Source organism: Taudactylus pleione, unplaced genomic scaffold (genome assembly GCF_031769625.1).
Source record: "Taudactylus pleione unplaced genomic scaffold, aTauple2 ptg000010l, whole genome shotgun sequence".
Taxonomy (NCBI): Eukaryota; Metazoa; Chordata; class Amphibia; order Anura; family Myobatrachidae; genus Taudactylus; species Taudactylus pleione.
The window spans coordinates 6541886-6567412 of record NW_028284413.1 but is presented as its reverse complement, the minus strand read 5'-3'; the positions used below and the strand labels follow the sequence as shown (position 1 = coordinate 6567412).

Here is a 25527-nt window from a genome sequence, read left to right as displayed (position 1 = left end):
TAAGGTGTGGTTATATTGCATCTTAGATATTTCATAAATGTTATTAGTAGCTTTTTTAAGTAAGGTCATTTGTATTTTAGCTTTAGCACAGAGATGCATCACATACTGGGAACTATATACTTTGGCCCTGATCCCTGGACCATCAGTTGCCATACAAACAGGGGTAGACTCTAACACATTACTGACCCTACCAGATTCCATCTTGAAAACTTCCTGTCTTCCTGGATCTGCTGGAATGAGGGTCTGTGTGTGAGTTTGGAGAGACTTTGGAAACACAAGGTTACTGTCCTCTGTGACTGCTAGCAGACCACTGCTCATTCCTTCAGTGATTACTGCACAGCTCTTCTGTGCTGCTTCCTCCCTGGTACTTATTATTATGGCTGGAATCACATCAGACACATGTTTACACATTTCGTTACCATCAATCCCTGGTACTTGTAACTTTTCCAGATCATTCGCACCAGGGACTTCACCAGTACCATATACAGTAGGAGACTCAGCTATGCCAGTAACTACACCTTGTTGCACAACCCTGACACTTCTCTCCCAAGATATTTAATTTTCCACAAAAATTATATCTGGTTTCCCTTCCTGGTATTCCTGGCTGAGTCTATCATGTTTCCCTTTCTGACCTGCTCGGCTAACTCTTGCTCTTACAGATTCCAGGCTAGGATCAGTTTGCTGTTCAGCTTTGAAAGCATCCCTCTGGAATACCTGGTCATTGTGAGGAGTTAGGGCAGCAGCTGCCCCACCCTTTCCCAATTCAGTGTCTGAGATAGAACTGTGTACAAGGAGGGAGGGGGGTTGAGGGGGATTAACCTCTATTGAGCTGGTTTACACACCTGCAAGGGTTAACTCACAGCCCCTCTGTGCTGCTGTGGGCCGGGTCATTACTGTAAATGAAGGGGTTACATTGGACTCATTGTTGCATACAGTATTAACCTCAAATACTGATAAGGGAACAGTTAACAAATCATTTGCTGAGCCCCTATCACACATATTGCAATGTAACGCTTTTCGGCCTGCCTAGATTCTGCACTGGGAATCTGCAAAGGGTTAGTTTCTGGGACAGACAGATCAGCAATATTTTTGTCCTCACTACTGTTATACGCATCATAATTCACCTGGGGGAAAATAGGGTTAACTTGTATTATGATCGCACCATTACCAACATCAGCAATGTCATCATCTTCACATGTCTCTGTCACCTTCCAAAATGCAAAAGGATCAATGAGCATTTCAGGTTCTTTACACAAAGTCACAACATTGCAAGACTCAGTATGAACACATACTACCTGAGATGAGTCACACGGTGCAATAGAAGCAATAGAGATAGCAGGAACAACATTTGCAGGAACATATTGAGATAATAATCATCCAACTTCAGTGTCCACTAACACATTTATGGGATTATTTGCAGACATTTCCACCTCTCTCATAGTAATAGGATTCTGAACAATTATGTCCTCTTTAAAAACAGCCTCCCCCAGTAGCACATTCTGGGCATCCTGTGGTGGTAAGCTGCTAGTACCATCAGCTTTCCTTAACAGCGTGAACTGGGCTCCGGACACAATATCTCAGCAGAATACTCCATGTTGACTGTAGCTGGTGAGGGCATCCTTGTGGGCCACCTCGGTAGGCTGGGTGGCTTCTTCTCTAGCTTGTGAAATAAGCTGTTGCAGGTGGTGCCTTTCAGCATCCACCCGGCGACACTGGTCTTGCCAAAATGGGGTATGGCGTTCTTCCAAAACCATACTTCTTCGAAAGCGGATTCAAAACACTCCTCCAGGAAGTCCAGCAGTTCCTCAAAACTCATCTTACAAGGCGGATTCAGAATCACATTGCGATACCGGCTGAAGGCATTGGACCCATCGTCCTGTGCGCTGATTAGCCGCTGGATTATATCACGATGAGTATTGCTGTGGCAGGGGACACCTTGCAGCTGACATTCTTCAATCAGCTCTGCCATACTCATCATAGGAAATGGATCATAGGGATCTGGTACAACGTGCTCACTCTGATCCTGTGAAGCTGATTGGGTTCTCAGCTCAGGTTCCAACACAAGGAAATTCTCTGGGTGAGTGACATGTTAGTCTCTAGCTGCAGGCTGATACTGCAGCCTAGCCAGCTCCAGCTGGTATAAGCACTCTGCTTGGCATTCTACAACTTTCCTAGCAGCCGTCCGTTCCACTGCTTCCTGTTCTGCAACCTCCTGGGCAGCTTCCCTAGCAGCAGCACGTTCCGCCGCTTCCCTGGCTTGGAACTGCTTTTTGCAGGAGCAAAAAAAAGTAATTTTCCCCCAAATCTTTGAGGGCGTTTTGCAAGCATTTATCCAAGGCCATAACCTCACTGGAACTAGCAAAGGTATCCAACCTTTCCCTAGTATCGGTTGTAATGTCCAGTGTCAGAGGATTTCTCCCAACAAAGTTTGCCTCAGCGTTATCCTTTCCAGCATCCTGGCCCTTATCTGCCTCGAGGAGTGCTTGGATCAGCAGATCTTTGCTCTTGTGGGTGCCAACAATCCCTCTGTCCTCACATAGGTCACAAAGCTCATCCTTCTTTAGATGCTTGTACCCAGTGGCCATCTCGGATCTCACTTCTTGCCAAATAAATATAGAAAAGAAAAAACAAAGAGAAGGGGGGAGGCAGAAAGTATTTTTCATTGTATGTCTTTTAAAATATCAAAAGCCTTGAGCGTACTCTTCGGTCAATTAGAATGCTGATCCTATCCAGAACCACACAACTAAATGACTCAAGTTCTTATAAAAATAAAAATTATTATCCCACCGCTTGCCACCAATTTGTCATGAATCCGGGCCGACTTGCAGATACAACAATCTGGATCAGCTGGTTGTGATGCCGGTGCACCGCAGTCACTTACCAAAATACACGGTTGTTCTGCCACCACGCACACAGTTCTCCAGAGGTCTGCGATCTCCAACCAGATTAATAATAAATCATATATGCTAGATTAAATGTGTTTAATCCAAAAAATATTTTCAAGGCTTAGTTCCAAAAATATTAATAAAATGACAGACAGATTATAATGCAAATATTTTCTTAAAAAATAAAAGAAAGAAATAATTCCGAGTCCCTAAGACACTTACACTAAAGTTCTTAGCACTACTCATAGGGTGGGGGATCTCACCCACAGGAATATCCTGATGCTCTCCCAGAACTTCCGTCTGATCCTCAATGAGTGAACAAGCTGGGTAGGGAGAGTTGCACTCTTATCTGCGCAGGGGCCCTCCTAGCCCCCACCTTTCTGATTAACTCTCCCAATGCCAGCTATTAATAAATTATGTGACTTGTACACATTCTGCTCTTCAGCTGACACAAGACAATATTTCACATTTTACCCAACTAGTCAAAGTAATTCTTATCTCAGCTCCTATAACATAACAAAAATCTTTAGACGTAACACTAAAGTGACATAAGTCTGGTTTTTAGGGCTTTTGATCCAGGACACTGACTTCAGGGGTCATAAAAAGAGAGGACACACAGTTATATATCACTCCTCAAATCACAGGACATAGGGCCTGATTCAGACCCACTCGCGAGCGGCTGTCCGCTCGCAAGTGGGTCGATGTTATAGACTGAGCATGCGCACGACGGAGGGAGCTCCGTCGTGCGCATGCGCCAGATGCGACGAGCGAAGGAAAGTCCTTCGCTCGTTGTGTCCGATCAAAGGGGGCGTGCTGTCAATGTTGATTGACAGCACGCCCCCTTTGGTGGGCGTGCCGGGGGCGTGCCTCCCTGACGGGGGCGTTCCCACGGGAACGCCTCCCATCAGAAGCCGGCCCACTGACATCACTAGTGATGTCAGTGGGAGTGATTTTGGCTCTGATAGAGCCAAAATCACTCCGGAGCTTGCGGTTGAAAACCTCAACCGCAGGCTCCGGCTCGCAAATTCGATGGTCGTGATGGTCTCGACCATCGCGACCATCACAATGCACGCTCGTATAGCCTGTGGGTGGTGACCCACAGCTATACGAGCGTCCAGGAGGACGCTCCATGAAAATGGAGCCCGGCCCTCATTCAGAGCGTGCGCTCTGCTCAGAGCGTACGGCTCTGAATGAGGGCCATAGATCATTATCAACCCCTCTTCCTTGAATGCCTATCTTCAAAAGAGGTGGGGCAATACCTCAGCCCTTCTAGACACACACAGTTCAATTAAAGGACTTCATAGTTCACAAAATATTATTTCTGGCGATTATACTTGCGATATATCGTCACCGGGAGATTTTGTTTTCTGGAACAATTCCTGGTTTTAGTATAGCTTTTGGTTCGAGAGTTATCTTCAACTGTAGTGTTGGAAGAGTGGAGCATCAGCCTTACTATTTTTGATTTATGACAGAAAGTAATAATAAAATGAAAGTGGGCAAAGGATAGAGATCATTTAGCTTCAAACACTGAGCAGATTGTAAATATAAAACATTTTTATGATTGGAGTAGATGGGTATGGGGAATCCTGCGCCCGCCAGCAGATGACGCCATTCATCTAAGGCTAAGTTTATGGCTTACAATTTTTTGTCCCCTATAACAAGTGAAAAATTCTTGCAAAAGAACCCACATGGGAGAATTTGCCTGAGCCCTGCCAATGGTAAAGCACTGCTGTGACTCCGTAAGAGAATGTGTTCACCTCCAGAAAGAATAGTCTTGAATTATCTGGCTGATTCAATACTGGTGTAGAGAGAGAGGCCTCTTAAGGAACTATAAACTTGCATGACTTCAGATGACCAAACTTTAGGATTTGGTCCTTTGCAAGTTAAGGCATTATTGGGTGAAGATCTGCTTGTAGTAGTTAGCAAACCTCAAGAAACATTGTGTACCCTCAAGACCAGAGGCTAGCGGACATTCTTTTTACTTCATTCAGAAGCATCAGTAAGCTAAAGCCTGATAGGCTATACCTCGGAAGAAAATAATCGATTTCTCAAATGAGCACTTTTCAAGCTTACAGCAGGAGAGGGCACTGTAGGTGCATATGTGCCCTTTTTGCACGGATTCAGACTCTGTCTCAAGACAATATATATTGCCCAACTCTATACTAATATCACATAGCTAATAAACACAGAGCACCATGCACAGATCATGCTGATATCACATGACTGATAATATTTTGGACACAGGTCACAGTCACACTGATATCTCATACCTGTTGCACACTACTACCTATACACAGATCACACACGTGAAACATACTACTCACCTTGATATCACTCACCTGATGCACACTGATCACTATATACATGTAACACTAGCATCACATGTGATCCACACTGCTATTATTTAATACCAGTTATTTATCAGTTATTTATTTAGCGCTAAGATATCCAGCAGTGCTTTGCAGAGAATATTTAGCCAATCACATCAGCTTACAGTCTTTGTTCCCTACCACATGCACACCAGGGTTAATTTTTGGGAGACCATTATCCTAATAGTATATTTTACTAGTGTTGGAGGTAACCAGAGTACTCAAAAGAAACTCACAGGGAAAATATACAAACTCCACACAGGGCCGTGGTGGGAATCGAACCCAAGGCCTCAGTGCTGTGAGGCAGTAATGCTAACCATGGTACTATCTGTGCTGCTATCACGCATATTTTATACACTGAGCACTGTTGAAAGTGGAGAGCACTACTGAGCACACTGGCTGCTAGACTTAACTACTGTACATGCGCGGCACCATCTTGTCACTGTGTTGAGTGTAACAGTTGGAGACAGTCTCCCACTAAGCTCCAGAGAGACCACGGTATTACTGCCACCCACAATAGCTTTCAGCATTCCTGTAGCACTACCCGGTCACCAGATATACAACTCAAGAGCTCCATTAAAGCTGTGCACCATGAAACCAGTGTATAACAGTGAGCATGGCTGTATCTCATATAACACCAATAAAACCCCTGCATTGGTTGAGCAATCATCTGCTGATGTGTACTGGAACTCCTTAGGGCTCCTTGTCTCCTGAGGAAGCTGCCCATACTGCTATAGGTGGAGAAACACGTAGAGACGTCGATTCTTGGAATAACCGGTGTTTACTGATATCAGCCCCTTTAACTTATACAACGGGAGCCGCAAGTCTAGTGGTGAGATATAAACATCCTACCACTGCCTATCAGCCTTATTCAAAAGGTGCATCACTTTGTGTCAGATGGCCTGAAAGAGAGGCAGACTGTTTAGTATACCATCTGTGCCATGACATGCCATGAAATATTTCCAGATGAACTATTTGTGAAAATAAGCGCTTTGGCGTCTGACATGAGACTGCATATGAGCTATAGAACTAAGGGCCTGATTCAGACCCGCTTGCTAGGATGCGTTCGCACGCAGCCGTCAGAAGCCAAAGTATGCAAATCCAGCGATCGCTAGCAAGAAATTAGCACGCCCACTATGTCTTGCCGTGCGATCGCAGTATGTATTTGGACACCCACCAGCCTGTCACAAGATGCCCACTTTCCTTTAGTAACATACATCATCTCCAGGAAGTGTATTAAACAATCTGTAACATCGAGTAACATCGGACCCATATGCAGCACTTGTGGCTGACCATACCCTACCGCAAGCACTGCGAGTGCTTCAGTGTGTAATTCAGCTATTTGACGTGTATGCTGACTCTGCGTCTTAATTGTCCTGCCCTGAAATGGCGTTCAGAGGCACAGACACGCCAGCGTTCGCACCACCACCCCCCCATTGCCATCAACCACCCCGTCACCACCCACAAATGGCCTGACCTGTCACTCATGCTTGCGGAGTGTCTACGTGCTAGGGACGATCGCTTCGCGATCGCATGGACTGGTTCGCGCACGCGTACTGTGTCTTATATGCATGCGCAGATAGCAAACATCGGCAGGCTACGTGCGAATGCAGCCTAGCGAACGGGTCTGAAACGGGCCCTAAAGGTGCCCACACATATACCGATGTGCTCACGATATGATTTTATGGCCAATTTCCCCATGAACTTTCACAGGAGCTCCCTTGCTGTCGTGATCACGATTTTGGAGAAAAGACACCCAATCTGTCTTACGATCTCACAATCTATCGGATCGTATGTATCGTGAGATTGGCCATAACAAATCGTGAGTTGAAAAAAAAAATAAAACAGGCTCTTGACTATTGGTGGGAAATTTAAATAGCCATAACAATGGGAGGGGTTAGCTAGGGAGTATAAAAAGCAGGCACCCTTTAAACTCTGTGTACATTCTGCTCTGCTACTAGATGAGGCTAGGTGTATTCCTGCTGAATCCTGTACATTGCTACTGTGCTCTTTGTATTTGGCTTGCCTTATACAAAGTTTATTCTACCTGCAAGTGTGTGCTACCGACCTGCATTCTATCCTGTTCCTGAATTCTGTACTGATGCGTCCCTATCAGTATAGAGTGTTGGTCGCTGAAGCTGGGGTCCGGGAGATTAGGAAGAGGGCCCAGCAAAGAAGGACGAGAGCATGCTGGACTAAGGAGTGATTGCTACAAAGGGATACCCGCTCTCACATGTCCCTGCTGATGGAGATCAAGGAGAACAACCCGGACGACTATCGGAACTACCTGCGCATGGATGACGCCAGCTTCCAAGAATTGCTGCATCTGGTGACCCCCCACATCAAGAGACAGGACACAAGGTGGCGGAGGGCAATCCCTGCTGAAGACAGACTGGTGGCTACCCAAAGGTACCTGGCTACACGAAGGTCACTGGAAGAACTGAAGTTTGGGACACTCATCTCACCTCAGTCCTTGGGCGTCATCATTCCGGCAAGGTAAGTTAAAAAAAAAACCACACTTTGTTTTCTTGTGTAAAGAAAAATTTTTTTTTTTTTTTTTTTCTAAAACAAAGAAAAAAATATCCTTCATTTAGTACAATGTGCACTGATCTGCAGGCAACTGAAAGTGTGCACTAAACTGTGTGCAAAATACTTTGTTTATAACAACTTTACAAAAGAACATTATCACCAAATTTATGAATCCCAATAGGTAGCTGGCTGTATGTGATAGGGTGGGTCAGACGCCAGTTTGAACAGGCCAATACACACATGGCACAAGTACACATTGTGGCCCCGGCTTCCAGCAATGTGTACTTGTGCCATGTGCGTAGTGACCTTGTCCAAATGGCGTCATCACCACCCTATCCCATGCAGCAAGCACCTATTAGAATTCATAAAATTTGGTGATATTAAAAGCAAGTCAAAAAAACAACCAAGTTAAATATCACCAAATTTTATGAATCCCCATAGGAAGCTGGCTGTATGTGATAGGGTGGGTCAGACGCCAGTTTGAACAGGCCAATACACACATGGCACAAGTACACATTGTGGCCCCGGCTTCCAGCAATGTGTACTTGTGCCATGTGCGTAGTGACCTTGTCCAAATGGTGTCATCACCATCCTATCCCATGCAGCAAGCACCTATTAGAATTATTAAAATTTGGTGATATTAAAAGCAAGAAAAAATTTACATCTCTGTATATTGGGGCGACTCATTTGCTGCATCCAGCAGAGCATTATACAAGGTGGTGCTGGTGCTTGGTGTAAAAGAACAGAATACAAAACAGCGCTAATTGACAATAGCTACCATATTGCTTGAGTTAAATGGGTAATGATCATTTAGATGCATGTGTACGTGCCTGATATCACTGAGGATCTGATTCTGTTAGCCTGATAATGTTGTCTTTATTCATGCTCGTTATCTGTATATGTTCACTTGTTGCTATGAGGAGGTGATTGGGATCAGCTGTTGATGATGCGCTTGTTGATGACGTCATCAGGATGCGTCACCGGCTGGCCTCGTGTGTCCTGGCTGGCGCGCTTCTTGTATATTGGGTAGTGGGGTGTATTTAAGGTAAATGTATGGTTATGTACTGTATAGCTGAAGATAGTACATAAAGTACTGAAACGTTCTATTATCACTGCTGTGGTTTGTGTGATTTTTTACAAGGGAGTGCCGCATCTTTGATTGTTTATTTGGGAGGCAATCGGGAAGCCGACTGCCTAAATACCGGCAGCCGGCTTCCCGACTGTCTTATCCCGGCATGGGTGAAATGCCGGGCGTCTAGATATAGATGCCCGCATTTCCCCGACGCTGGGAGACCGGCGCCCGGCATCACGATCGTACTGATGCCGGGCACCGCGAGCGGACAGCCGCGGGGGGGGAGGGTTAGGTTTAGGGCTCCCAGGGGGGGACTTAGGGTTAGGCACCCCCCCGGGAGGGTTAGGGTTAGGCTAGGGGGAGGGAGGGTTAGGGTTAGGCACCCCCAGGGGGGACTTAGGGTTAGGCACCCCCCCGGGGTACTTAGGTTTAGGCAGCGGGGAAGGGAGTGGTTAGGGTTAGGCACTTAGAGGGGGGATTAGGGTTAGGCACTTGGGGGGGAAGTTAGGGTTAGGCACCCCTAAGGAGGGTTAGGGTTAGGGGGGTTAGGTTAGTGGATACTTACCTATCCACGATCGGGATTTCCAGCGCTGTCGGGCTTCCGCTGCGTCGCACTCTGCTTCTGTCGGGCTGCCGCTGATGGGAATCGAACCGCCGGCCATGCGGCTGACGGTATTTCATACCCTACTGTGAGGGCACCCCTGCTATTTCTTCATTTATCTGGAGTGCCGGACCTTAGATTGCTATATATATATATATATATATTTATTAAACTTTAGCCTGTTCCATCAGTTAGTGAAACTAGTCAGTATATGCTAAGTAACAGTAGTGGCTTCTAGCCTCTTGGATGAGAGGGGCTGCCACTGCCTGTGCTGTCTGCACGGCACGGCACTAGTCCAGAGAGGAGTAGACAGTCCTGGGGTGGCTGTGTCCAGTCGTCTGCGCAATGGAGGAATGGTGGTGGGGCTGCCCATGCACAAAACACTGACTTCTAGGGACTGCATCAGTTGCAGCCCCTAGAAGCTGTGTAGGGCTGCGCTGAAAGACAGAGGAGCAGCTTCCTACTGGAAGCATGCTCTCTGTTAATCACAGCCCAGACTGGCAGTCCCAGGGGGAGTAAAACACCTTGCCTTGGGACTGCCTGTCCTGTGTGTGACTGGCAGGTTCCGCTTCCAGTGGGATGGACTACAAGTCACAGTGTAGCAAGTGCAGTCACAGACTGCAACTGCCTCACTGAGGTGGCGGATATTACTGGGGGGGGGAATCATTATCTAAGTGTGGGGATCCATCACCTACCATAATACTCCCTCTCCCCGCTCTTATATTACATGATAAAACAGGACTAGATTACGTAATTTAACATTTCCATTTCAAGTACAACAACTCCTGGTCCACACCAAATGCTCTCCTTTCCCAGCCACCGCACCTGCCATTCCGCCACATGCGCCCATTTATATTTCCTGGTACACTATTGCTTACCTTTCTCTAACATCAACTCAAACACTCTTCTCACATCCGTCCCAGAATGCCGGATGTGATGACGTCACACGGCTCAGTGTATCTGTGATAGAACACACTTTGTGGCTGGCCTGTGTTGTCCTCTGTATTTTATGGCGGTCATTGTGTGCATGTTAATCATGGCAATACTTTTTGTATTGCGTGACGGTCACATGAATGTTTGGTGTATTCTAAATTTGCAACAGTGGTGGGATTAGCGACCATCTCTCAATCAGGCCCATAGTGCTGAAAACAGGTGTGTCACTTTATAAAAAAAGGCAAAGGATTACCATGTGAAAACACCAAATTATTGCCTAATTTCATGTTAAATTTGGTTTTACTGCAAGAATACTAGCCTATACCATTTATTGTTATCATCTAGGCATTTAGTTGTTGGCGATTCGACTGGCAGTTCACTTCTATCTAAGCCTTGAGTTGTTGGCGATGGGCTGGCAGTTGGCTCCCTTCTACACCTTTTATTGGATTATTTGGGCAAGATGGCGATACTAAGTGTAGGGCTGTCACCATACTTTCTCCCTCCTTTGAATAAATAAATAAAGTTGACCTATTTCCCTGCCAATACGTCTCAATGTCTTTATTGTAGATATGTTTTTTCCTCTCTTCACCTGGTGTAGAAATACAGGCTGACAGCAGCTGATAGGAAGTTTGTAGCTATTCTATCTAGAGCTGCATTAATCAGCAGTTCCTTCCTAGTGTAAGGATAATACACAGTGTAGTCTGGAGATTCTTGTAAGCAGCAACAGTTATGTGTGCAGGAGGAATTTAGAATCCACAGTGGAGTATTGCAGTATGTACAGTATTAGTGTTACAGTATTACAGTATGTTACAGTATTGCAGTTGTAGATTGTTAATCCTGTGTCTAGGCATTTCTGCATCATTAAATGCTGCTCCAAGTAGCACAGTACCATGCTGGGCACATTTGCAGGGTGTTATATATTTTGTCAACATATTCTGAATGTCACCATTCAGGATGCTTACATTTACATAATGTCGACATGTCAAATAATGACTTTCACAATGTCGACACTGACATAATGTTGACATTAACAAGCAGAAGAAGAAAGTACCCTGAAGTAGCGGCACACTCTCAGATGAATGTCAATAATAGGTTTAAAAATGTACTCTTACTAATATAAAAAGATTCTAGCACTATAACAACATGATTAATTGAATTTATGAGAGCACTTATTAATATTCTATCAATTACCCTGAACCGTGCTCTGAGTTAAGATCCTGTGCAGCCCCTTTCTGACCTCCCCCTTCCCTCATTCTACATAATGTTGACATTAACAGAATGTAGAAATCGTGAATCTTGGCAGTCGTCATTTCGAAAATGGGATGTTTTGTTCACTTGTCATCTAAACTAGCTAATCTAACCATAACCGCAGCCTAACCCTAAAATTAAAATTGGGTGTCGACATTCACACATTCACAATGTTGAATGTTGCCTTTCAAACCATGCTGACTTTCTGGTGTCAACATTCTGAATGTCGACTATCTGATTCTTACTGCATAACCATTTACCAGGATCCAGATGTGTTCAATTTGGTCACCCATATAGGTGTTTCTTCTGTCTTCTCTGAGGCCTGTTACTGTGGTTTACAGTCCAATAACATCTATCCTCTGTCTGCTGCACACATTCTCCCTGGTGGCCCAATCAGAATGTCGACAAGCAGTATGTGGACCACGGAATGAAGGTACCTTGATTTAGGCAAGTGCTACTTAAAGTATTTTACTCACAGCAGCAGTACAACTGATGATAATTGTTCATGTTTATAGGTGTACTGCCGGTGGGTGTAAAAGGCTGTAACTAACATTGCACACTTGCCGACATCCTGTTGCTTGCTGACATTCTGATCGTTGTCATCACCATTTTATCCATCCCACTGATACCTGCTAAACAAAACAGCTTCTGTTTATGCATTTCAAAACTTATAGGGAACATTGCTTGTCTGCAAATCATCCTGAGCACTGGGGTTGTGGTTTTGCTCCATTCATTATATAATCATGTGCTTGTAGTATATTTTTGAAGGGTAAATGATCATGCAAATTATTGGGAGTACTCAGGAACATTTCAAGAGAGGAGGGGGCCTGTGTGCAATCTCCGACACGGGCCTCCTCCTCTCCGCCCTGCGGCCGGTAGCAAACTGAGCTGTGCACGACCAACGCCAGAGTTATAGACTCTGGGCACTAGAGTGTACCCTGAGTCTATAATGTATGCACAGGTCACCGGGAAAATCGCCTTGGTGGCCATTTTCCCTGTACTGTGCATGCGCAAACGACGGGAAAATGGCCACTGCGGCCATTTTCCAGTCGTTTTACAGCGCCGGACCCCCGCGCTGACGTGGGACTCCGGAGAGGTAAGTAATATTATGGGTGCAGGGTCTGCGGTGCGGGGCCCCCCTGGACCCAGGGGCCCGTGTTCCCCGCACATCATAGAACGCCCCTGGGAGTACTAAAGGTTAGGCTGAATTGTGGTGATGATAAAACTCTGAAAACTGCACATATACTGTATATATTGTACTCTACATATCGTACTTGAGTACTCTTCCGGAATGTCCGGGAGACGCCCACATTTCGAAGCACATTTCGCACCATTGTGGGAGCAGAGCCACAATGGTACTATTTAAATTTCAACATAAAGTGATTATTTGAAATATACTTATTTTAACTGTATTTTTTTTCAGTTGCATCTCCAAAAACAACTGCTACAGCAACAACTACAACCATAACTGGCAAAGCTTCAACACTATTCAGCATTTTTACAGCTTTAACACAAAGTACAACTACTAACCAAACAAATTCATCAACACCTTCTGTACTAAGGGCCTGATTCAGAGCCGTTCGCTATTTGTGGTCGCTCGTTTAAAAACAAGGGGTGGCTATTCAAATGATCCGTACGCACATTGCAGTCTGTTCACACCTCTAAGTCTGAACGAGCGAGCAAAACATACGCTCGTTTATTTGTTAAAAACGCCCCCTGGCCACTCGCATCCTACGTCATGTCCGCTATTTATTAGATTAATCGAGTACATCGACCAGCGTATGAACTGCTCGCTATTCTTGTGGTTGGTGTTTGCTACCACAAATTTGCGAGCAGTTCTGGCTATAAAATAACCCAGTGACGTGGTCAATGACGCTGCTGTTTTAAATATGCACACCCATAAAACGCCCGTTTTGACCTTTAAGCACGCCTGCGTTCGGATCTCCACTCCCCATTTTCAAACACCTTCTCCTGTTACCACCCACATACGCCTCATTCTGTCACTCAAAATAGCAGGCCCTCGCTATATTGCGTACCAACGATTTTCGGCCGCACTGACTGGTTCGCGCATGCGTACTAAAAACCGTACGCATGCGCAGATGTGCGAACATCGCTCGGAACGAGCGTACTGCCGCTAACGAGCGGCTCTGAATGAGGGCCTAAGTTCTCAAACTGAAAATACACCCTTAAGTAGCACAGTAACTAAATTCAGCACTGTATCATCAACGGTTTCCTTTAATATAACCTCCAATGTTAGTACATCAAGTACACCTCTAATTACACAAAACACGACCAAAGCAACATTTGAAGTAACATCTAAAAGCAACAGCCACTAGTAACACTAGTAGACCAACTGATGTATCAACATCAAGGCCATTTACACCAGTTCTTAGCATAGCTTCTAACACAACTAGCAGCCTCATATCTATGATCAATGGAACCACAATGTCTGTAGCGCCAACAGTCAGCATTGTAACAGTAACACCTGCCACATTGTATATTATCTCCTTTAGGCCTACAACCATTGCAACTGTAACAACGCAACCAAGTAAAGGAACACCACTGAGCAGCACTATATCATCATCTGGTATTGGTTATAATAATGTCAGCAACTTTACAACAGCAATTAGAACTACTGGATTTCCAGTGCTAAGCAGCATTACATCAACAGGTGGCATAGTCTCAAGTACTCTAAGTAACTTGACAGTGTCTCTTGCCAATCCAGACACTACAATCAGACTGACTGGAGCATCAACAGGCCCTGCAACAACCTCTAATATCACCAGTAGTCCTACAACGAATATAACTGTCAAAATACCACAAACTATAGTGACAGCATCCTCCAGCACTATATCATTATCTGGTATGGTTTCTAATAGTGGCAGCAACCTTACAACCGCTATTATTACCACTAAAACAACTGGATTGGCAGTATTGGGCAGTAACATATCAACATCTGGCATAGTCTCTAATGCTCCTACTAGACTTACACCATCCCTTATCAATGAAACCACCACTGTCCTACTAAGCAGAGTGCCAACAACAGGTTCTGATAATTCAGTTTCTGGTGTAATTTCTAACACCACCAGCACTGCTACACCTGGGATAAATTTTACCACCAGTGTGAATACAACTGCAGTAAGAACAGTCAGCATTATAACAGTAACATCTGCAACAACTGCTAATATCCCCAGTAACCCCACAACTAATGCATCTGCCAAAATACAACCAACTATAGTGACATCAACTTCCAGCACTTAATCAGCATTTGGTGTGGTCTCTAATGGTGACAATACCCTTACAACACCTTTTAATACCACTAGAACAACTGGACTGCCAGTACTGAGCAGCAACATATCACCAACTGTCATGGTCTCTGCTCCAAGTAAACTTACAACACCCCTTATCAATGAAACCACCACTGTCCTACTAAGCAGAGTACCAACAACAGGTGCTGGTAATTCAGTTTCTGGTGTAATTTCTAACACCCCCAGCACTGCTACACCTGGGATAAGTAAGACCAGTCAGCATTATAACAGTAACATCTGCAACAACTGCTAATATCACCAGTAACCCCACAACTAATGCATCTGCCAAAATACAACCAACTATAGTGACAGCAACTTTCAGCACTTTATCAGCATTTGGTGTGGTCTCTAATGGTGACAATACCCTTACAACACCTTTTAATACCACTAGAACAACTGGACTGCCACTACTGAGCAGCAACATATCAACAACTGACATAGTCTCTGCTCCAAGTAAACTTATAACACCCCTTATGAATGAAACCACCACTGTCCTACTAAGCAGAGTGCCAACAACAGTCGCTGGTATTTCAGTCTCCGGTTTAATGTCTAACACCACCAGCAATGTTATACCTGGAATAAATGCTAGCATCATGAGTACAGCAGCAGTGCCAACAATCAACATTACAAGAACAGCTGCAACTCTCTCTAATATCACCAGTACTTCAAAAATGAATACAATCAGTCTTGTCCCCACCGTACAAACAAGTTCAGTGAGAACACTCTTCACCACTAATGTAACATATAATGTAAGTTCTGCTACTGTGAGTAACCTTACAACATCTGTTGCCAATGCAACTACAGTACAACCATTAGAACTCCTGAATTTGTAACAATGAGCATTACACCAATATCTAGCATCACCTCTATAGGAAGTACCCTCACTACACCTTTTCTCAGTGCAAATACAGTGGGAGACTATTCCAGTAGTCCCACAAATAAAGCAGCCAGCACAATCACCTTAAAGCAGGCAACTGCAGTGACAATGCCCCTTAGCACTATATCAACACCTGGAATGGATTCCAAAATCCTAAGCAACCTTACATTTGTTGTAACTACAAGGACAACTGATGTGTCAACTTTGAGAAGTAGTCCTACACAATATGCAAACAATACAACCATCATAAACCAAACGTCAGCACTGACAACACCCACCACCAATATATCTACATCATATGCTGTCAGCAACATTAATGCAATTTCTGTAAATGTAACTACTGCAACTACAACTGTACTGCCAGCAGCAAGCCTCAATTCTACAACACATACTACTAACGGATCCACAAAATTACAAACAACTTCCATAATAGGTTCTACATCTAGTTGCAGCCTTTTAACTTTTGTTAATGCAAGTACAACTATCAGAACAACAGGACTGTCCCCTCTTAGCAGCATCATACCAACATCTGGTACAGACTCTAATGCAAGCAGCGGCTTCACAACATCTGTGTTAAATGCCAACATTACCACTAGACCAACTGAAATGCCAACATCAGGCAATCGCACATGAACTTCTATTGTAACTTCTAATTCCACCAGCAGTCTTCCATCTGTGACTAATGTAACAACCATTGAGGGAACAATAAAAATTATAACAACTACAAAAGCTGCAACAATTACTGATGGCAGTAGAAGTACCAAAATGAATGAGACCAGTGCTATTACCCTGAGACACAGAACTACAATGTCAGTGCCTAGCTACACAGTAGCAACATCAGATATCATTCCAAGCACTGTAAGAAACCTTACAACATTAGTTGTGAGTGCAAAAACAACCTTTCAAACAACTATAATGACAACACTTTCCACCACCTTTTTGCCTGGGAATGTCCCTAATTGGCCTTACAGTACCAGCAACCATCAACAGAACCAGCACAATTACAACACAATATGTGACCACATCTGATAGGAGCTATCCTCTTACAACATTTGGAAGTGGATCTTTTAATTCAACAAACCCCACATCCGTAACTGGAATTACTTTTAATGTCAGCAAGACATCTGCTATGATTGCAATTGTCACCAACCAAACAGCTACAGTAACTGGAACAAGCACTGTTATATCAGCAACCAGAATAACCTTAAGCTCCCAAAATAATTCACAATCCGTTACACCATTGAGCAGCACAAGTACAGTTAGCCCAATGGCATCACCATCTCCAAGCAGTATGCTGCCTACTTTATCCACAGGAAGTAAGAAATTGTTGTATAACTATTTCAATAGAATAGAATATCAAAAGAAATGCCAACCTTTTTGTAACTTAATGATCCTAAACTTTAATATTAACATTTTTAGATATGAACCATGAAGATAAAATGCATTGTACAGTGATAACTGCACATTCTTCTACTACACCTGTGTTAAAAAGTAGATTTTTCTACCGCAGTCCTAGAAGGCGATTCAATTTAGTACGATGTTGAATAGCTCTGAAAAGGAGTTCCTGAAACTATTCAATTGACCACACTGTAAATTCCCGACTAGAAGATTTCTGCTTGTACAATCCTGATGTGTGAGCAGAAATCCGACTAGACTAGGGCAGCAAATCCAGCGCACGCCCAGCAAGGCAGGCGATCACACGGAAAGGCATTAGCATGCCCATTATGTCTTGGCGTGTGATAACTTTGTGTATGCAGACACCCACCAGCCATTCACAAGACGCCCACTTGAGCACGTCATCTCCTGGAAGTGCATGAAACCACTGGTACATTGAGCACCATCGGATGCGATCGCAGTACTTGAGGTTGACTATACTCTGCCTCAAGCACTGCGATCACTTCAGTGTGAAATACAACCAGCTGATGTGTACAATGACGCTGCCTGTTAATTATGCACGCCTTTGAAACGGCGTTGAGACGCTCAGGCACGCCTGTGTTCTCACCTCCACTCCCCCGTTTCTAGCAGCCAGCCCCTGTCACCACCCACAAACTGCTTCTCCTGTCACTCGGTCTGGTAGGCAATCTACGTGCAACTAGCGATCGCTTCCCGATCTTTTGCAATGGTTCGCGCACGCACATTGCGATGCATGCAAAGATTGCAAATATCGGCCAGCTACGAGCGAACACATCCGGGTCTGAATCAGCTCCATAGACCTAATAAGTAATGAATAGAAACAACCCATACAAATAGGAAGTGCTTGGAAAACACCCACTAAGTGCAGCGTGTCCAGAGCCGCACACAGAACTATTGAATGCAGCCTGTCCTTGACTGGCAGAATACACAGCAAGAGGTAGATGAATTCACTGTCTGCTGACTATCTGAGGCCTGTGTGAAAAGGGACGATTTATTAAGTACAGCTATTTCCTAGCCTCACACATACCAACAAACGAGGCTTCAAAGCAACAGTGCCTAAGCCGCAGAGTCTAAAGCTAGGCACACACTAGATGATATGTCGCCCGTTCCAGTGGTTCAGGCCGACATCGTCCCTGTCGGCAAGTGTGTATGCACTATGACCAAACATGCACACTCCCACGCGGTTGTTCATTTCATCAACAGATCGAGCTACATGCTGCTCAAACTGTCAGTTTGATAAATGACCCCATGCTTGTGGAGGCGGCTGGTGAACGACATATCATGTAGTCATTCAACAGATCTTGCAATAACCGCATAATATGTGTTTCATTGCATTGTGCATCGGCCGTGTACACACATAGTCTAGTGTGTACCCGTCATAAGACACAGAGACCAGAAAGAGCCGCAGACCATCTCCCATTAATAAGGAAACCGAAAGCTTCAGTTGCCCTGCGACCATATTGGAACCCAAGGGAGCACTGAATCTTGCCTGCTACAACCAAGAAAATATGAGGAACCATCCAAAACCACGTGTAACCTCATTTCTACAGGTACACCCAACAAAAGACTGTTGTATCTCTACTGCTGTAATATCCAGTAACAGCTGCCAACACTGACCTATTAGGAGCCTTCAATACACGCACAGAGACTCCTTGCTAGTCACAACCAGGAAAGGCCTAAATGCTCCTATCTGCACCAGGACTGTTTTATTTGCAACTAAATACTAATACAGTATTCCTGACAATTGATGGTGTTTTGTAAATGAATACCTTACCATTAATTTCAACGTAATCGGAGTGGTATTTCTGTTCTAACTTGCACTTATTCCACTTTCTTTTTACTTTTTGCTTTTACTTTTTGCCCTTTCAGCGCTGGTAGTAATATACCATTACATTTGCACCTTCTGCGAGTTTGGGAGATCCCAATCCACTTCCTAGCAGCTTCTTTTCTATTTTCCTCTTCCCCTCCATTACTTGGACGCATTTTATTCTCCCTAGTTCTAAAAGGTGGTTAAAAGTGTTTGCAAAAAGAGGCCGGTCCGTGGGAATGTTATGAGCGTTCCAGGGGCGTGTCTGCGAGTGAGTTCCCAATCGCAGAATCAGACTATCGGAGGCCATTTTAGAGTGAAAGTTCATCTGAATTTCCCAGGACTTACTCGAGAAGTCAATGTGCATCAGATGTGGTGTCAGTGGTGGTGTGTTCTCAAACCCTGGTGAATCTGTGTGTGTAGCAACATTTGTCCATCACACACTATTTCTGACAGGGACACTGTTGGCGGGCATTAGCATATTTTCGCACGAATTGCGAATGCAATAGTGTACAATTCTGAATCAGTCCCTGTGTCCTTATGGGATCATCTGATTTATTGCAACAATCTGAGTCTGCTTTAATTTTATATGCTGTGATATCACTGCCCCTTCCCCTGTGTATGAATTCACCAATACACTAAGGGCCCGATTCAGACCCGTTCGCTAGGCTGCATTTGCACTTAGCCGTCCGATGTTTGCAGTGTGTGCATGCGTATAAAATGCAGTGGGTGTGCGCGAACTAGTCCATGCGATCGGGAAGCCTTCACTCGCAGCGCATAGCCGCCTCACTAGAATGAGTGACAGGACAAGCCGTTTGTGGGTGGTGACAGGGGATGGTCGATGGAAATGGGGGGCGGTGCGAACACAGGGGTGTCTGAGCATCTTAATGCCTTTACAGAGGCATGCATAATTAAGACACATCATCATAAAACACGTTACATGGCTGATTTACACACTGCAGCACTTGCAGTACTTGCGGTAGGGTATGGTCAACCACAAGTGCTGCGAATGGGTCCGATTGTACTCAATGTTACCGATTGTTGCATACACTTCCTGGAGATGACGTGGGAAAGTGGGCGTCTTAAGACAGGCTGATGGGCGTCTAAATACACACCGCTATCGCATGCCAAGACATAGTGGACGTGCTAATGCCTTGCCGTGTGATCGTGGGATTTGCATACTTTGGCTGCGTGCGAACGCATCTAGCGAGCGGGTCTGAATTGAGCCCTAAGTGCATTTGTGCAGAATAAGCCTGCAAACCTTTGAGTCGCTGTCTGTTTGTTTCGTTAGACATGGCGACCTGCTTCAGAAAGTTGATGGAGAGAGACATTTAAGTATGAATTCTTCCATTATTGTAGGTATATGATTGAACTCCCCAATACACAGACTTTGATATGTATTAATGTTCCTTTACTCCATTCCTAATTAGCAATCGATTAGAATAGAATACAGTGACTATTTTTATGTTTATTTGTAAATTCAGCCCCTTCCGTACAGCGAATTGCTGCAGATGTGATGATGCCACAGTCGGCAGATTTCCTTCAGGTGACATCTACAACACCAAGTGGTCTGTCAGTAACTGCTACAAATAAACCTGTCTACACATCTTTGATGACTATGGATAATGGCACACGTAATTTCCAAAGTAGCTCAGGTATTGTTCATTTTTGACTAATACATTTAAGGTCATGGCATGGACATTTATCATACCAAATGATTTTGCAGCACCCTTTCTTCTGTTAGTTTTGATACAAGATTTCATTAATTAGAATTATTCTCTATCTCCCACAGGATCTAGTGTCCAGAGTAGCAGTAAGGCAGTGGCCACACCAACCTTATGGACCAGTTCATCAGGAAATACCAGCATCTCTGTCAATAGCAATCTAACAAGTGGAGTATCAGGTATCTAACCTATGAATTGGTGTGGTTCATTAGATAGACAATAAAAATGTCGACAGCGTATAGGTCGACACACAAAAGGTTGACATGGATGTAGGTCGACATGTACAAAGACAAACAGTGTGAAAAGGTCGACATGGCAATGGTCGACACAAAACCTAACCCTAATCTTTACCCTAACCCTCCCCTTGGTGCCTAACCCTAACCGTCCCTCCAAGTACTTAAACCTAACCGTCGGGGTAAGTGCCTAACGCTATCCATCCCTCCTAGTCCCTAACCCTAACAGTCGGGGTAAGTGCCTAACCCTTGCTGTCCCTAACAAAAAAAAAGGTCAACCATTCTTATGTCGATCTTTCCAAAGTCAACCTTTTGTACCTGTCACCTTCCCCATGTCAACCTTTTGTGTGTCAACCTTTTGTTCCTGTGGTCCGATTGACTGTCAACCATCTGGTTTCAACATATTGCTTGGCGACCTTTTTACTGTCGACCTTTAATTCAGAACTCCCTATTAATGCTTCCATAATGAATGCATTCATACAACATAAAGGGGCCTTAGTTTCTTGTGTCTTATATATTTCCCATTAGCAGTGCTTGTAAAAAATATTGATATATTTTCTCACTACATCAATATATTGCTGTTTTTTATTTGATAATAGTGCCCCTCATTGGAAAGTAAAATTCAGTACAGATTTATAGTTTGTTTAATATATTTAGTATAATTCCAATTTTGATACAATATTTATTTAATGTAGACTGCATTCTAGTTCCTACAGTATCCCAAATCCTGAATAATGCAAAATAATCTGTTCCATCAACGCCGGGGACCATTTCATCAGGAAACAGCACCACCTCCTTCCGTACTCCTCTTGGAGCAGCAGGTACAGTATCTTTAGTGTGTCAATAACCCTTTGACAACAAAAACAATAACACAGTAATACTGCACAAGCTTGCCAGATTGTCCGGGAGGTATGCAGTCGGGAAACCGGCTGCCTTAATAACCGACAGCTGGCTTCCTGGCTGCTTTATCCCGGCGTGGGATAAATGACCGGCATCTATTTCTAGACGCCTGTCATTTACCCGATGCCGGAAGGCCGGCGCCCGGCATCCCGATCGAAGTGATGCCGGGCACCGCGAGCGGACAGCCACGGGGAGGGGTGGGTTAGGTTTAGGGCACCCGGGGGGGACTTAGGGTTAGGCACTTAGTTTAGGCAGCGGGGAAGGGGGGGTTAGGGTTAGGCACTTATAGGGGGGATTAGGGTTAGGCACTTGGGGGGGAGGTTAGGGTTATGCACCTCTAATGAGGGTTAGGGGGTTAGGTTAGGTTAGTTTATACTTACCTTAGGGACGATTGGGATTTCCAGCGCTGTCGGGCTCCCGCTGCTGGGCTCTGCTGATCTGTCGGGCTGCCTGGAATCGAACTGCCGACCATGCGGCAGCCGGGATTCCATACAAATTCTGTCTGGGAGACTCCTGAACTCCCGAGAGAGTAGGAAAGCCTCCAGCATATGCCCACTTCCCAGGGAGATGATGCAATTTACTCCCCTTGCAGTGTCTTTGGATGGCCAGGGTAAAAAGTCAGAAGGAAGATAGGCCCTGATTCAGAGCCGGACGCTCTGACAGAGCGCTCGCTCTGAATCAGGGCCGTCCCTGCTCCTTTTTGGAGCGGCCAAAATGATGGTCACGATGGTCAAGACCATCGCGACCATCAGGCTTGCGACGAGACCCTGCGGTAGGGTCTCACTGCCGCAAGCCCAGGAGTGCTTTTGGCTCTATCAGAGCCAAAAGCACTCCCACTGACATCACTAGTGATGTCAGTGGGGCCGGACCCAGATGGTAGGTGTTCCCATGGGAACGCCTCTGTCTGGGCAGCCACGCCCCCGACATGCCCACCAAATGGCGCCCACCCTTTGGGGCGAGACCCTTAATGACGGCTTGGCCGTTGTTATTCGGGTCTCACGCATGCGCACGACGGAGCTGCCTCCATTGTGCGCATGTGCACTTGGGCACCATCGATTGCTTGCGAGCGCTTAGCGCTCGCGAGCGGGTCAGAATCAGGCCCATAGTGCGCAGCCTTGTAAACTAGGAATTTCCTGTTTGCAAATGGTGAATAAGAGGGAAATGTAGCAAACATTTTAAAAAATGGATAAGCTGTCCATAGCAACCAATCAGCTTCTACTTATGTTATGTAATATACAGATGGGTCCATCTTACTTCCTTGCACGTTAAACAGCCCTTCTAGTTGCACCATGCCGTGGCGTGATTCTGTAGCGCCGAGCATCTTTTCACAGCCACTGACACTGTAACGGAGCATTTCATATGCAGATGCACCCGCAGTTGCACACAGAATTTAGGCCGCATATCATTTTAATCAGCAGAATCTGCTTGTGTGTCCTACATGCATCACTGTGCGAATAAGACACAATCAAATCAAAAGTAAAAAGTCGCACAAAAAGACAATCAGCGCTACCAAGTCGCATTGTGCTTTAGAAGGATTGCTACAATTCCCCCATGTTCTTAAAAATGTTTCCTTTTGTTATCAGAACAATGCTGTTTTCTCATGATATTATTATTTGTAGCCAAATAACTTGTTTGATTAACAATAATTTGCCTATAAAGTTTGCTTTTCCCTGAAATGCAGTGTATACGCCTGTCAATTTCACTTTTTGAATTGACTGTCTTTTCATTCTTAACAGTAGATAGTTGTAACTGCTTCATGTAATTCCCCTCCGCATGCCGCCAGTCAGAACTCCATTACCGCGGTACACAGCTGTTCCTTGCTGATGGAAACTATGGGCTGATTCACCCATGTGGGAACTGTCAGTTGCCGGAGCCAATCAGCGAGCGCTCTACAGTGAGCGCTGCCGCTGATTGGCTGATGGGACTGCAATGCCCCGTGAAGTCCCGGCAGCGGCCATTCGGGAGCTATCTGTATGTGTGATAACACACATACAGATAGCTTGTAGCGTGGATCGGGTAACTCGTTTTTTTTGTTTTTTAATCCCATGGATTACTGTGGAGACCAGCGCTGGATGTAGGTGAGTATGAAATCTTTCTTGCAGGGCCAGGTACCATGGATCTCTACTGGAGAAGGAGACAGAAACTTCTGGTATAGGTAAGTATGTGTGAATGGGTAGGTGTATGTAATAAACTTATACTGGGCACGGTGTGTGTGTTTTGTCTTTTTTTAACTATTTATTTTACAGTGAAATTACAGGTGACGCATGTCTGCTGGCACTTGTAGTTCCACAAGTGCAAAATGGCAGGCATGCTGGCAATTGTAGTTCCACTGTAAAGTACAATAGTGTTACATTATTTGGCCCCCCTATTACCCCCTGACCCACCAAGCAAGGGGTATGGGGAAGAGCCCCAGGCTTCAGCGTAAGCCTGTGGTGCTCGGTAGAGGGGGGACCCTTTTTTGGGGGGTCCCCGACTCCCCCGAGATCACCGGCTTGTGCTGACCGACTTGGGGTGTAATGCTTTGGACCTGGAGCCCGGTGATTGGGTCTCCGGGCTGTGGCATTACACCCCGGTCGGCTGGGTCTGGTGCTGGTCTTAAATATAGGGGGTACCCCACGTCGTTTTTGCCCCCTGTATTTAAAACCAGCACTAGTCCCTGCAGCCTGGTGTTGGTTTCTAAAATACGGTGGAACCCTACACATTTTGTTCCCCGTATTTTTAGATACCAACACTGGCTGGCAAGCCTGGGGCTGGTTTGGCTTTTGGGGGGGAGCTTATGTCATTTTTTTTAAAATTTTTTACTAATTTTTTTACAGGTTAACTAAAACGGGAATTTTTGGGAAATATTCTAGGGACCCCCCTAAAGATGTCTAGACATGGGGGATCACTATGGGTACCCCCATTTTTAACTCCTGAAGGAAGTCGGGGTTTCTAATAGCCGCGCAGGAAAAAACACCTTGCAAAGCTATTTAAAAACCCGACTTTTTTTTGCAGGCAAAACCGGGGTTGTCCATAGTGATCCCCCATGTCTGGACATCTTTAGGGGGGTCCCTGGCATATTTCCCGAAAATTCACGTTTTTTTTTCCTTAACTGGGGTCAAGGGTCATTTTTTAAAAATCAGGGATCATTTTTCACCATGAATAGGTGTCGAAAAAAAGTGCAGAATTGGGGTTTAGGGGTGCAGGCTTAAAAAAAATAGCCTGTACCCCTCGGAATGACATTTAAAAAAGAACTGTGTTAAAAAAAAATTTTAAAAAAAAATAGTGACACCCCAAAAAATGTATTTAAAAATTGAGGTAAAAAAAAAGGGAAAAAAATTGTTTAACAATAGGGAAATAGGTTCAGGGCTATTCTGTATGTCTGCGGCAGGTGATTTGAAGAATAGATTTATAGCGGCAGGTGCACAAATGCAGAATTTTTAAAAACTTACTTTAGGGACTTAAAAATATGGTAGTACCTATTTTCATGTACCCCAAATTTGATGGGACCACTTAAAAAATGAAAAAAATTATCTAAATGCTCTTCTGCATCACTTCTTCAATGTCGGGAAAAAAACACCTACTGCGGCTATTTAAATCCCCGACTTTCAATTAAAGGCTAAAACGGGGGTACCCATAGTGTTCCCCC

At 44.7% G+C, this 25527-nt stretch overlaps 1 protein-coding gene across 1 annotated transcript in view; it reads left to right on the top strand.

Annotated features, from left to right (window-relative positions):
* The first annotated feature begins 3195 nt into the window (after positions 1–3195).
* LOC148542661 (uncharacterized) overlaps positions 3196–25527 on the top strand; it is a 68226-nt gene continuing 45894 nt past the window's right edge. Inside the window, exons 1-10 of the mRNA XM_088467602.1 lie at positions 3196–3212; positions 13802–13930; positions 14058–14329; positions 14438–14874; positions 14961–15022; positions 15208–15654; positions 16017–16327; positions 16929–17136; positions 20516–20697; positions 20835–20945. Coding sequence (XP_088323728.1) covers positions 3196–3212; positions 13802–13930; positions 14058–14329; positions 14438–14874; positions 14961–15022; positions 15208–15654; positions 16017–16327; positions 16929–17136; positions 20516–20697; positions 20835–20945 — 2176 coding nt within the window. The remainder of the gene's footprint in view (positions 3213–13801; positions 13931–14057; positions 14330–14437; positions 14875–14960; positions 15023–15207; positions 15655–16016; positions 16328–16928; positions 17137–20515; positions 20698–20834; positions 20946–25527) is intronic.